Here is a 12,834-nt window from a genome sequence, read left to right as displayed (position 1 = left end):
GTCTACCAATGTGGTGCCCTGTACCAGACAGGGCCCTGAGTTGGGAAGGTGACAGGACCTGGGCAGGGAGGGTGGTGGCCAGGAAGGGAGGGGAGTTGCATGAAGGGCATGAGGTCAGTAGATCAGCAGGTTCAGTGCTGAAAACCTGACCTCTGAGGTCCCCAGGAGGGCCTGGCCCAGGGGGCAAGACCTGAGGACCCCCTAGTCCTCACTGCTGTTGCCTTTCGGTGGAAACTCCTAAGACCCCTTGGGGGTCAGAGCCCTGTGCAGAGGGGCTGCCTTCTGGAGGGCAGGTGGGATGTGGGGTGGGAAGCCAGCCCTGAGGCTGGGGTCTCCACCCTGAGGGACCTTCGCTGTCGGATGGTCTGGGTGTCCCTTCCCCAGTTTCCACAGAGACGTGCTTACCGACCATGTATGTCATGACTCTATGTCCAGCCACAGGCCCAGCCCTCAGGACAGACCCCGCCTCCACCCTTCTCTGTACCTCTTGGCAGGGATGGTGCGCAGTGGTGCCGACATGGCCACTGGGCATCTGGGGCAGTGCTGGTCGCCTGGCCGCCTCCTCGCTGGAACCGCTGGGCCCCCGGCCTAGGACAGGAGGCCATCCACCTCAAGGTGCAGGAAAGGGTCCAGCAGGGCCCGGAGCTTCCAGATGGTGGCATGGCTCAGCAGGGGTGGCACCAGCCCCTCGAAGGGCCTGGGGTTCACCATGTACACGTAGGCGCCCAGCAGGGCACTCAGCAGCAGCCTCAGGGTCCGTAGCCTACGGGTGCTGGCAGTCAGGGGCAGGGGTACGCAGGGGGCCTGGGGAGCTGGGCTCTGCCGCACAGTAACCTACCAGAGCTGGCCTGCCAGGCCCTTGGAGCTTTCCAGCTTTGGCCTCCCTTTCTGTTGGGGAGCCCACCCTGATGGTCCAGGCTGAGGCTGGGGATCCCTGACTTTGGGAAACCCTCCTCAGACAGGGCTTCCCCACCACAGCCCTGGCCCCTTCCTCCTGGACAGGTTCCTGCAACCACTTTTTAGATGCCCCCTGCCCTGAACCTGCTCTGCTGGAGCCCATTTCTCCCCCTCGCCCAAGAAGGGCCCTGGGTGGGGGGCTGGTCTGCAGACCCAGAGTGGGGCATTGGGGGCTCACTGCCACGCTTGCCATCTGCAGCTCCTTCCTGGCCCGAGTGCGGCACTGGGCCCGCTCCCTGCAGAGGCCTGTCAGGACCCCACGCGCTCCACCCCCAGCCTGGCACCCACCCCCTGGCTCAGTGCTATGGAGGTGGGGGATCAAGGATGGATCTGCCCTGTCCTGACCAGGACCCCTTCCAAGACCGTGCTTAGCCGACCCGGTCCCTGCCCCCATGTTACCTGAGAATCCCCAGCTAGATGTTCTCCTCCTGGTCCAGCATGCCCCGGATGTCCTTCTTGAGGTGTTGGGGGCCAGAGGAGGTAAGCACAGCAGGTCCCGGCCCTGCCCTACCCGGCCTCTCACCTGCCCGGCCCCATCCTTCTGGGTGCTGCTCTATGGGGACCTACCAGGAGCCTGGTGGCCTGGTTGTTCAGGGCCATGTGCATCTCGGCCATGCTGTCGGGAGGATGGTGGGGTCACGCCTGAGGAGGACCCACTGGGTGGGCCCCCAGCACCCCTCCCCCTCAGCCAGGCGGGCACCTCTGTGATGACCGTGTTCTCAAAGCACAGGCAGATCTGCTGCAGCTCGTTCTGAGGGTGGGGCCCAGGGTGGGCTTGGGCAGCATCAGCAGGGTGGCTGGTACCTTCCTGCCGGGCCCACCGGCCTGCTGCACGAAGGTTCCTCCCCTGACAGCCCTCCCCCAGGCCCACCGGCCTGTTGCACGAATGTTCCTCCCTCCCCACTGAACACCCCCAGGCCCACCTGGAGTGTTGCATGAAGGTTCCTCCCCCCGCGGCCCCTCCTCCAGGCCCACCTGGGACTGGTGCACGAAAGCCTCTTGCCCCTAGCACAGCTCCTGCCACAGCAGCTGCACAGGTGCCCTGTTCCCCAAGGGCTGCATGCTAGCTGGGTCGGGGGGCTGTGGGAGAACCCCCAGATCAGTCCCAAGGCTGTGGGCTAGTGGGGCGTTGGCTGCATGGGGTCCCTGGGCTCTGTACCAGGCCAGGGGAGTGCAGCTTGAGTGTTTGGAACACAGGGGCAGGAACTGCTGCCCCGGCCCCAGGAGGGCCCCTAGCTACTCCCAAAGGTCCTGGTTCTGCCTCTTCTGGGGGTGAGGGGCAAAGAGAGGGGACTGCCTGTCATGGCTGCTCCTGGGGCTGGGGCTGGGGCAGGGGTGCCAGGCGGTGGGTGGGGTGCTCACCAGACTGTGGTTCTCCTGCTCCAGCTGCAGGAAGGACTGTTCTGCAGAGCCCAGCGGCTCTGCAGAAGCCAGGGCCCTTCCCTCCGGCGACAGGGATGGGCATGGACAGGGTCTGGGCCCTGAGCCAGTGGATCCCTCCTGCCCGGAAGCCCCCTGATTTGACCCTGGGTGCAGGGGCCAGCCCCACCCAAGCCCTGGCTCCACGTCTCCTTGTCTTGGCCCCTCAGGGTCTCTCACTCTCTGCTCCTGGCTGGACAGAAAGAACCCAGGAGCCTCGCCCTCCACTCTGGGCCCCCTGCCCCCTGCCCCTGGGACTGGAAAAGTCTCTGGGACTGCACTGAGTGAGCAGAGGAGATGGGGCCCAGGCATGGCCACCCTGCAAATCCCTGGCAGGGCTGGTCCAGGCATTCTCCACGGCTGCTGGAGGCTGGCGCTGGGGGACACTGGGGGTGGGGTGGCCGCAGGGGCCCAGGGTTTTCAGCCCCTCCATCCCTGCCTGCAACCCCTTCCTGACCCCAGGTCCAGGCTCTGGCCCGGCCCGACTTACTGCCCTCTTATTGAGGGCTCTGGGCGACCCACTGGCTCCCAGGCTGCCCCAGGCAACAGTCACAAAGGCCTGGGTGCAGCCAGGGAGGTCACAATGGGCCCCTTCCACCTGGTCCTGAAGCTGCCCCACCTGATGACCTCACTGCCTCTGACCCACTGACCCACCATGTGAATGTTCTTTCTTTCTTTTTATGGGAAGGGGCCCAGGCTCTGTCACCCAGGCTGGAGTGCAGTGACGCAATGATGTCTCATTGCAGCCTCCAACTTCTGGGCTCAGGCAATCCTCCCACCTCAGCCTCCCAAGTAGCTAGGACTACAGGTGTGTGCAGCCATGCCCGGCTCATTTTTAAATTTTTTGCAGAGATGGCAGTCTCACTGTGTTGCCCAGGCTGGTCTCAAACTCCTGGCCTCAAGCAATCTCTTGCCTCAGCGTCTAAAAGTGTTGGGATTACAGATGTGAGCCACTGCACCTAGTCTGGTTGTTTTTCTTAAGATGTAAAACAGATAATACACACACACACACACACACACACACACACACTGTGGATTCCAAAAATATTAAACAATAAAAATGGTGTCCAAGCCTTTCCCACCTCTGTCTCCTGTCCCTGCAGCCAGGAGCCCTCCTCTTTAAGCTCCTCCTGGAGATGGGCTGCCGTCCCCTGCCCCTCGTTCCCACTGAAGAGGTCATCCCGTAGCCCAGATTTTCTTTTCACCTGATGGATCTCTGAGGTTTTAAACCATTCTTTTCTAGCTATGTATTGAACACTTACTTTCTGCCAGATCCAGTACATGCCATTGTTACCCTCTGTTTACAGGTGGGGAAGCTGAGGCAGGAAGCCCTTTAGTCACCTGCCGAAGGCCACGCTGTTACCAGTGGGATGGGATTTGGGCGGCTGAAGAGCACTCATGCAACAGTGGGGTCGGATTCATGCCCTGGGCCCGTTCCCTCCTGCTCCCTGGTGCTCCTCATGCCATCGGCCCCACTGCCCCTCACTGCCCCTGAGTCCCAGTGCCTGTGTCTTCCTTCTTGAACCCCTCAACCCTCAGTTAACCCTCAGAAAGCTGGCTCGGAGAAGTCCTCGTGTGGTAGGAACAGCCCCGTTCCCTGCTCTCTCAGTGTCCTGGCCCTGCCACAAGGTGACTTCGCCTCCTACATCAAGAGGTGGGTCCTGGTCTCCACCCCTGGGCTCTGGGCCGGCCTTGAATGCACTTGGCCAACGGGATGCTCCTAAGCTGCTGTGGGTAGAGGGTGGCACGACACTTGTGCGCTGGGCCTGGACCTCTCTTGCTTGGCTGTGGGGACTGTCCTGGGCTGCAGGATGAGAGGTCATGGGGCAGGAGAGGCTTCTGTCAGCCCAGCCGGTCCCCAGCTGCCTGAAGATGGGTGGACAAGCCCAGCGAGACCCCCAGAGAACCGGCCCAGACGCAGCCAAATTGCTGGCCATGTACTGCCGAGCCCCGGGCTGTCATGGTTGTTTTGCTGCTGAGTTTTGGCGTGGGCTGTGACGTGGGAGGAGACACTGAGAGGCCTCACAGGCCTACAAGCATCTTACCCTGACTTCGCGCCTGCTGGACATCGGGCTGGGGAGAGAATCGGGGCCAAGGGCGTTTTCCCACAGGACTGGAAGGCCGGTCGTGGTGCTCGGTGGTGAGAGCTGGCCGGGCCGCCAGCTTTCTCCCCAGAAGCCTGTAGGGTCCCCTCTGATCCCTGCACCTCTGGGGGTCACACCAATTGCGGGTGTTTCCTTCCTCACAGCGCTGGGCACTTGGAGAACACGTTCTGCCTTGAGACCTGGCATTTCTTTGATAACATTTCTTCTCATTTCTTGCTCATTCTGGAACTCTGTCAGTCAGATGTTGGGCCTTTTGAATTGATCCTGTGAGTCCTTCTTTCCACCTTTGTTTGTAGATAGACTTCCCTGAATCCAAACACACACACTCTTTCTCTGCTTTTTAAAAAATTGGTTTTGGGGCTGGACATAGTGGCTCACACCTATAGTCCCAGCACTTTGGGAGGCCGAGGCAGGCAGATCACTTGAGGTCGGAAGTTCCAGACCAGCCTGGCCAACATGATAAAACCCAGTCTCTACTACAAATACAAAAATTAGCTGGACGTGGTGGTGGGAGGCTGTAATCCCAGCTACTCAGGAGGCTGAGGCAGGAGAATGGCTTGAATTCAGGAGGCGGAGGTTGCAGTGAGCCGAGATTGTGTCACTGCACTCCAGCCTGGGCAACAGAGCCAGACTCTGTGTCAAAACAAATAAATAAGTAAAAATTAAAAATTGGTTTTGGATTTTAGCAGTCCCGTTTTTCATTTCCAAGACATCTCCATCGTTCCCCAAGCTCCCCTCTTCTTGTTCCAGAGAATTCTGTTCTGCTCTTAGGGATAAAGTGGGTTTGGGGGAAGGCAAATCTTTTCTTTCTGCATTTTCTCTCTTGTGGTTCTGTTTTGTTTAGTCTTGGAACTTCCCATGAGACTCAGTGCTCAAATGTTTGGCTTTTCCTTCTTTTCGATCCCTGTTTATAGGGGAGGCAGGCAGAGCTGCCGGGCACTCCTCTCTCCTTTTTAACTTGAGGAAGCCAGACACCCAGGTCTTGGGAGGGAGGCCTCCTGCCTCCAGGCAGCATCTCGAGCTGCAGGGCTGTGGTCTGGAGTGGGGACAGTACCAGCTCCCACTGCTGTCCTGCCATGCTTGTTCGCAGCACACGTCTCCTCACACCAGTGACGAGGCCACTGCTTGGCTGCTGCTTGCCTTCTTCCTGCCAGGCTGTCCTGCTACGTCAGCCTTCACTCTCCACCTCAAGTGTCTCGAAATATCTTGTCTGCAGATGACCTCTCTCCTGTTCTCGGTGCCACGTGGGGCCTCCCCAGCAGAGGCGGCTGGACACCTGGTCCTAGCTGCCAGAGGCTGTTTGTTTAGCTGCCAGAAGGTGGCGGCATCCTCCAGGACCCTTCCCTAGCCTGTGCCCTTTTCATTCTTTGCTGGAATGTCATGGGTCTCAGGAGGTGCTGAGCTGAGAGACCCCATGGGGCAACTTGGGATGGGGGCTAAGGAAGGCCTCTTGGAGGAGCCCTGAGGCGAGGTGGCCCTGGGGTGGGGTGGGGGAGGTCCTGAGCAGCAGGGGAGGGGGCTGCCCCTTGCTCTCTGTGTTCCTGAGTGGGGGGAGAGGGGGGTTGCAGCTTGCTCTCTATGTCCCTGAGTGAGTGGAGCGGGGGCTGCACCCTGCTCTCCGGGTCCCTGAGTAAGTGGGGTGGGGTTTGCCCCCTGCTCTCTGCATCCCTGAGTGGGGTGGGGGCTGCAACTGCTCCGTGTGTCCCCAGCCTGCTAGGTGCCCCACAGGGGCCAGGATGCTGAGGAGGGAGAGGTCTTCATGGAGACAGGTGGCCCCTGTAATAAGGAAGACAACACTGGATTCCTGGGCGAACAGCAGGGTGGGGTCCTTAGGTCCCAACATAGGTGTCCAGGCTCAGATGAGATTCCCCAGTGGCCCCGAGGGGGTGCCCAGGACACCCTGGGTGGCCCAGTGTCCTTCCATCACCCTTGCCCCTGGGCACCATCCTCCTTGGCCTGGAAACCCTGAGCTCCCTGATGCCCCCGCCCCTCTCCCCACCTGTGCTGGGGAAGGCTGCTGCTCTCTGTCAGCCCTGGAGCCCCTCCTCCCCCAGCTCCTCTCACCCCTCCCTGTGGTCCTTGCCAATCACCCCGAGCCCAAAAAGGTAGGGGACTCTTGGAGAGACGGGGTCCTGGATCCCCAGCCCTGGGATCCCCCACTCACAAGGTCAGATATGCTAACAAAGGCCAAGCGCCCTGCCAAGCGGTGTCCTGGATTGGGGTGGGCATGGGAGTTCGCCTCAGGTCCAGGCTCCGGGATGTCGTGCAGGACAGGGCGCGGCTGCGGCTGTGGCGGGGGCACTGGCTGGAAGCCGGAACTCCCGGCCTCAAGGGCGGAAAGTGTGGCCAGCACTGCGTGCTGGGGGGGCCATGGCCCCGTTGCCAGGCAGCGCCTCCCTGGACGCCAGTTGCCATGGAAGCCGGTTCCTGCCCATGTTGCCACGGTGTCCAGGTGGCCTCGGGGAGCCTGGTTCAGAGGGGCCGCCCTGTGCCCTTGCCCCTCCTCCGCTGCCCAGGTATGGGCTGGGAGGGCAAAGAGGAGGAGAGGCTGGGATGCCCAGCATGGAGACCCAAGTCCTTCCTGCTAGAGCTGGGCTGCGGCCCAGGGCAGGGGCCAGATGTGGCTGTTCTGCTGTCCGCACTGCGGACTTGATGTTCATACCCCAAGCTCATTTTATTTATTTTCTATTTTTATTAAGACAGGGTCTCACTCTGTTGCCCAGGCTGGAGTGCAGTGGTGCGACCACAACTCACTGAAGCCTCCAACTGGGCTCAAGGGATCCTCCCACCTCAGCCTCCTGTGTATTGGGGACCATAGGTATGTGCCACCATGCCCAGCTAAGTCTTTTTTTTTTTTTTTTTTGAGACGGAGTCTCGCTCTGTCGCCCAGAGTGGAGTGTAGTGGCCGGATCTCAGCTCACTGCAAGCTCCGCTTCCCGGGTTTACGCCATTTTCCTGCCTCAGCCTCCTGAGTAGCTGGGACTATAGGCGCTCGCCACCTCGCCCGGCTAGTTTTTTGTATTTTTTTTAGTAGAGACGGGGTTTCAGCGTGTTAGCCAGGATGGTCTCGATCTCCTGACCTCATGATCCGCCCGTCTCGACCTCCCAAAGTGCTGGGATTACAGGATTGAGCCACCGTGCACGGCCGCTAATTCTTTATTATTTTGTTTTTGTAGAGACTGGGTCTCGCTATGTTGCCCAGGCTGGTGTTGAACTCCTGGCTCAAGTGATCTGCCCGCCTCAGCCTCTCAAAATACTAGGATTACAGGTGTGAGCCACCTCGCCCGTGCTTGGCTGCTCCCAAGTATATCTCAAAAGCCAAGAAACAGGCCCTGAGTGGATGGAACTTCGGGTCACTGGGCCAGCTACAGCCCTCAGAGGACTCCATCTCTGTGCCCCCTAACGTGGGCTCCTGGCCCACACCCTCCCAGGCTGCCTTCAGAGCTGCCCTACGTGGAGGGTTGGGAGTCCCAGAAAACCTGGGACCAAGAAGGTGGACTGGCCAAGCCGTGGGCCCTGACGTGGGCACTACCCTTCATGTCCTCCCAGGGCCTGGGCTGTGGCCTGAGGTGTGAGCACTCCTTTGCCTCAGGAGGGGAAGAGGTGCGTGGTGGCCTTCAGTCAGGCCCATGGGGTTCCAAGAGTGTTCTTGGGCCTCCCAGGTTCCCCTAGACTCACAGTCAAGAGGACGGGTCTGCGGGGGGCTGTGTGAGGGATGTGGTGGCCTGCAGAGTGCCCCACCGTGTCCAGGGCCAGGGTGGCGAGTGGACACATGTCCTGAGTGCCGGGCAGCCTCCCCTGCCTTCCCACCCTGTGGGGCACCCCTGAGGGGACAGAGAACAGATGGGGGCTGGGTCCTGGGAACAGGGTGTGGGGGAAGGGCAGAGTGCTGGGGATGCCGGGCCCATGACCTCCCTGTCCCTGGGGCTTCCCCATGTCAGAGACGAGGCTCAGAGAGGTAAGGGCACCCCCTTTGTCTGCCCTGTCCCCAGCATGGCCAAGCCACTCCCAGGGTGCGGGCGATGACAGGCCATTTGTCTCCCTCCTGGGTGAGTCTCTGGACATGGATTCTCACACTTTTTATTTAAGAATCAGAGAGATATAAGAATGTCAAGGAAAAATCCTCTCATGGACAAGGCAGCCCCAGTAAATGACTATTAGCCGGTGTGACCAGGGCTCCAAAGCCCCAGGAGGTGGCTGTGCTGGGGCTGCCAGGCCTCTGGCTCCAGAGTTGCCTGGGCTGAACTGAACATGCCCACCCCTGCCCAAGCCAGAGACACCCTGCCCCTGAGGAGACCCTGGCTTGGCCAGTCCACCTTCTTGGCACTCCCTGCCCACCTGCCCCTTCTAGTCAGACAGTGGAGCTTGGGGGGACAGGGTGGCAGAGTGCCTGATGGTCGGTGCCAAGGTCATCTCCCAGGTCCTTGTTGGGGCCAAGAGCCAGGACTCCTTGCCCATCCCCGTCGCTGCCCTGTGCCCGCCCAGCACCTCCTGGGGACTAGGCTGCCTGTTGGAGCAGGAAACACAGTGCTGGGCTGTGAGCCCCTGGGACCTGTCTCTGTGCCCCAGGACCAGGCTACTGGGTTGAGGGAGAAACCAGGGGCCGGTGAGGAGCGGCAGGGCTCCCGGAATCCCTCCATGCCCGCCTCTCGGTCTCCAGGACTTGTGTGCCGGTACAGGCTGGAGCTGTGGTGCAGTTTCCAGTCTTACCACCAGATGGCACCATGCCCCTGCAGAAGCAGTGCCCAGAGCAGGCCAGGCGGTTCTCGGGAGCTGCAGCCGGGGCATCCGCCCAGCCGAAGTTCTAGCAGGGCAGGGGCAGTGCTGGGGGAGCCCCCTTCCCACTTGGATCCGAAGTTCCCATGGGGGCCTAGGGCAGGGGCTGGCCGGGAAGTCAGAAGTTCCCTTGCTGAGTTGAGGGTGTCTAGCCCACATTTCACATGGAGACGAATCATCCCAGACACCCCGGCACTGTCCCGGGGCCGTTTGCTACCCCTCCCAAGGGGCAGGGCTCCTGTCTTGGGGCCTTCCCAAACATAGTAGCCTTCGGGCAGCCCCGGCCTGGCCCCGAGTTGTCCCACTTGTCAGTGGGCAGCGGGGTCTGGGGGAGGAGTCCCAGCTCCTGTCCAAGGTCATGACTGCCCCTGACCAGGGTGTGGCAGCCACTGTGGCCTGGGTCAGTGAGGCTGTGGCCAGAGAGTGGCCCGGGTGTAGGCGTTGCTCTCAGCTAAGAGACAGCCCATCTGGAGGAAGAACCAGGAACCAGAGGGATGGCTGGGTTCCCAGCCCGTAGGAGGCCAGCTTAGGGTCAGCAGGGGCCCCCGGCAGGGACTGCAAGAGGCAAACCACATGGAGAGTCACCTGAGAGGGAATGACAGAGGCTGGGGGAGGTGGAGCCCCCACCTCCAACTGCTGCCTCGGCCCCCACAGCAGGCGAGGGCGGGAGGCTGGCCCTGGCTCTGGCCTGGGAGATGCCACCCGGGCCTTGGTCTGGGGCGGAGGGCTGGCCAGGAGGCTGGGTACGGCCACTGCTCTGGAGTGACCACACCATTTCCACCCTGCTTGCCTCATTCTTCTCATGAGGGCCTCAAGGGGACACATCAGAGGTTTACTGGGGGCAGGGCTGGGGAGGGATCTCAGCACTGGCCTTCTGGGGCCATGTGTCCGCTCTGCCCCTTTTTGACCTGGACTGGGGCCTCTGCCTTCCCCTGGGCCTGGCGACAGAGCCCTTTTGGAGGCCCTCAGGCCCAACAAGCCTGGTTCTTGGAGCCAGGCTGAGGGCTGGGCTGTATCCTGGTGGGGTGGCGTGGGGTGGGGGTGAGGCTGGGAGCAGGTCGAGGTTGGTGCCTCAGGCTCTGGGGAATGGGCCTGGGATGGCTGGAGAGTGGAGAGTGGCTCTCTCAATCCTGGGCTTTGGGGTCTGAGCTCAGCCCTGTGCCGAGGCAGGCCGTCCCCCCACAGCTCTGGATTCCCATGTTGGTTGGAGTCGCGGTGAGAGGTGCTGGGGCCTCCCTCGCCTCTGCCCAGGACACGCAGCTGAGAAGTCACGCCCTGCTGCCTGACTGTAGGGGTTTCAAGCCCCACTGGGGCCTCTAGGTGGGCCCTTGGGCAGCAGGACCTCGTGGCGGGAGGAGGGGACCCTGGGAAATCAGGGACCAGACAGGGGAGAGAGAGAAGGCAGGAGCATAGTTGTGGGTGTGGTTACCCGCCCCTTCCTGAACTGTTCCTCCCGGTGCACCCCACTCCAGTCCTCTGGGCCAGCTGCCAGGGGGTGCCCGAGGCCACCTGCCTCCCCAAAAAGAGGTCACCTTCAGAGCCAGTCTTTGAGGCTCCTGGTGAACTCAGCCTGTTGCCCTTGACCCTGAGTTCGCCTAGATCAATTGGGAGGCGGCTCTTTGGGCCTCAGTTCTCCCATCCTCAGGGAGCAGATCCTCTGTCCCCTGACAGCACCCCTCCTCGCTGTGCCACCACCACTGCCAGGGTTCTGACCTGTGGATGTTCCCTAGGGGGTGGCTCTGTGCCCTCAGGCAACCGGCTACTCTGGGTGGTGGTTTGCACATGAATAGTGTCACACTTGGGTCCTTTGCTTGAAGTTGGCTCTGCTGAGTGCAGCCTGCAAACATTTTCAGGAAACTCAATCCACAGCTGGAGGCTTGGGCTTCTACCCAACCCAAATGGCCCCCAGCCAGCCAGAGAGCCACGAGAATCCAGCCACTAGCAACTGCTAGCAGGAAACCCACTACCAGCCGCTCGCAGATGGACAGCAGCTGACCCCACCTCCCTGCCCCTCTGCTGACCAACCCAGCAGCTCCTTGGGTGGGTGTGGCCCGCCCTGCTGCCCCCACCTGCTCCAGGACCCTGTGCCAAGCGGTGCTTCACCTCAGCGGGGCCTCACCTCCCTCAGAGCTGCTCTGCTGCCTGACCTGGCAATGTCATGGGTCCTCTGGGCACCAGTGCAGTTGGGTGGGACCAGCTTTGGCCAGCAGGTTGGGGACAGGTGAGTAAATCCTCCTCCCTCTATGCTGTCTCCGCTTTCCTCCTCTTGCCTGGCTTCCCTGTCTTTACCCCACTCTGGCTCCCAGGGTTGCACTGCTCAGAAAGCTGTCGCTGCCGGGCTGCTCGCAGGCCTGATTTTCTTGGGAGCCTGGGCTCCCAAAGAAAAGACCCTGACCAGCCCTCCCACTCACCACCCACACCACCAACCAGCTAGCCAGCAACTGGGCCAGGAGTGATCAGGAGGGACCCACCCGGCCACCCGCCCGGCACCTCCAGCCAGACAACTCTGCCCACTCGGGGCCATGAGCTGGAGGTGCCAGGAGCCTTCCGGGAGGCAATGTGAGGCATTCTTCTTAATAAGTCCTGCATTGATGATAAAGGGCCGTATCAACCCCTCGCTGATGCGCAGTGAGTGGCTTACCATACAGGGGAAACGTTTAATTTATCTCGGAAACTGGGCGTAAGTTATAAAAATGGTAATTTCTTGGAGATTCAATTACGTGTTTTCATTGTTACCCTCGGTAATCAAGGAAACGATTTTTTATAAAAGGCCGTGGGATGATACTGATCTCAGGAGAGGAACTGGGTTGGGTGGGAGCTTTGGGGACAAAAAGGAGGGCAGTGTCTGCTGGGGACAGGCAGGGCAAATGGAGCTGAGCCGCCTGGCTCACCAGTTCCTCTAGCCCTCCAGCTCCTCCAGTCCTCTCTGGCCTGTCTTCCCATCTGCCGATGGGCCCATCTCTGGTAGGGAGGTCTGTGTTTTGGGATGAGGGTTGATGAAGTGAGGCGTGACTCCTGGGCCATGAGGGTGGCTGTGAGGGTGGCTACATCCCTTCCCCTCCCTGCCTGGTGCCTGAGCAGTCTCATCCATCTGCTGAGGCCTCTGCAGGGAATAGAGAGGGGTTCCTCGTGGAATGCGGGACCTGATTTTTTCCCCAAGTGATGTCTTGGCTCTAAATAACATCTCCAGGATTAATGGTGCCGGCAGCCAACAGCACCAGGTGATTGGAAAAAGGGTTTTATGGCCCCGTGGGTAAAATTGAACTTGCATCCGAGGTGTATTTCCAAGATGGGATTTTCCTCCCTGGCAGAGGCGGCACATTCCATGCTAATTATAATGGCAACTCCTCGACATTCATCACCCGTGGTGAGGGGGACACCGGTCTGAGGCACAGGGGCAGGGTGTCCCTGGAGTCACCTCCAGGCCCCCTAATCTCAGCAGACCCTGGGGGGGCTGTTTCTAGGAGATGCGCCCTTACCCATTGCGGGGCCAGGGAAGGGGGAGGCGGGAGCCCCCAGGGGATGAACGAGCTCTAGCTGGGCTGCACCAGGGAGGAGGCTAGAAGGAGGCCCCAGG

At 60.9% G+C, this 12,834-nt stretch overlaps 1 protein-coding gene across 1 annotated transcript; it reads right to left on the bottom strand.

Annotated features, from left to right (window-relative positions):
* Nucleotides 1–79: 79 nt before the first annotated feature.
* Nucleotides 80–3,155, bottom strand: CCDC188 (coiled-coil domain containing 188). Its single transcript, XM_033232890.1, is given in 6 exon segments — nt 80–1,412; nt 1,525–1,573; nt 1,881–1,999; nt 2,320–2,642; nt 2,645–2,773; nt 2,776–3,155. Coding segments are annotated over 6 exon segments (696 nt in total). The 5' UTR covers nt 2,810–3,155; the 3' UTR covers nt 80–1,370.
* Nucleotides 3,156–12,834: the final 9,679 nt, after the last annotated feature.

This window comes from Trachypithecus francoisi, unplaced genomic scaffold, assembly GCF_009764315.1.
Source record: "Trachypithecus francoisi isolate TF-2019V2 unplaced genomic scaffold, Tfra_2.0 Lachesis_group14, whole genome shotgun sequence".
NCBI lineage: Eukaryota > Metazoa > Chordata > Mammalia > Primates > Cercopithecidae > Trachypithecus > Trachypithecus francoisi.
Note: the sequence above shows the minus strand (reverse complement) of the source record. Positions and strands in the feature narration are given on the sequence as shown.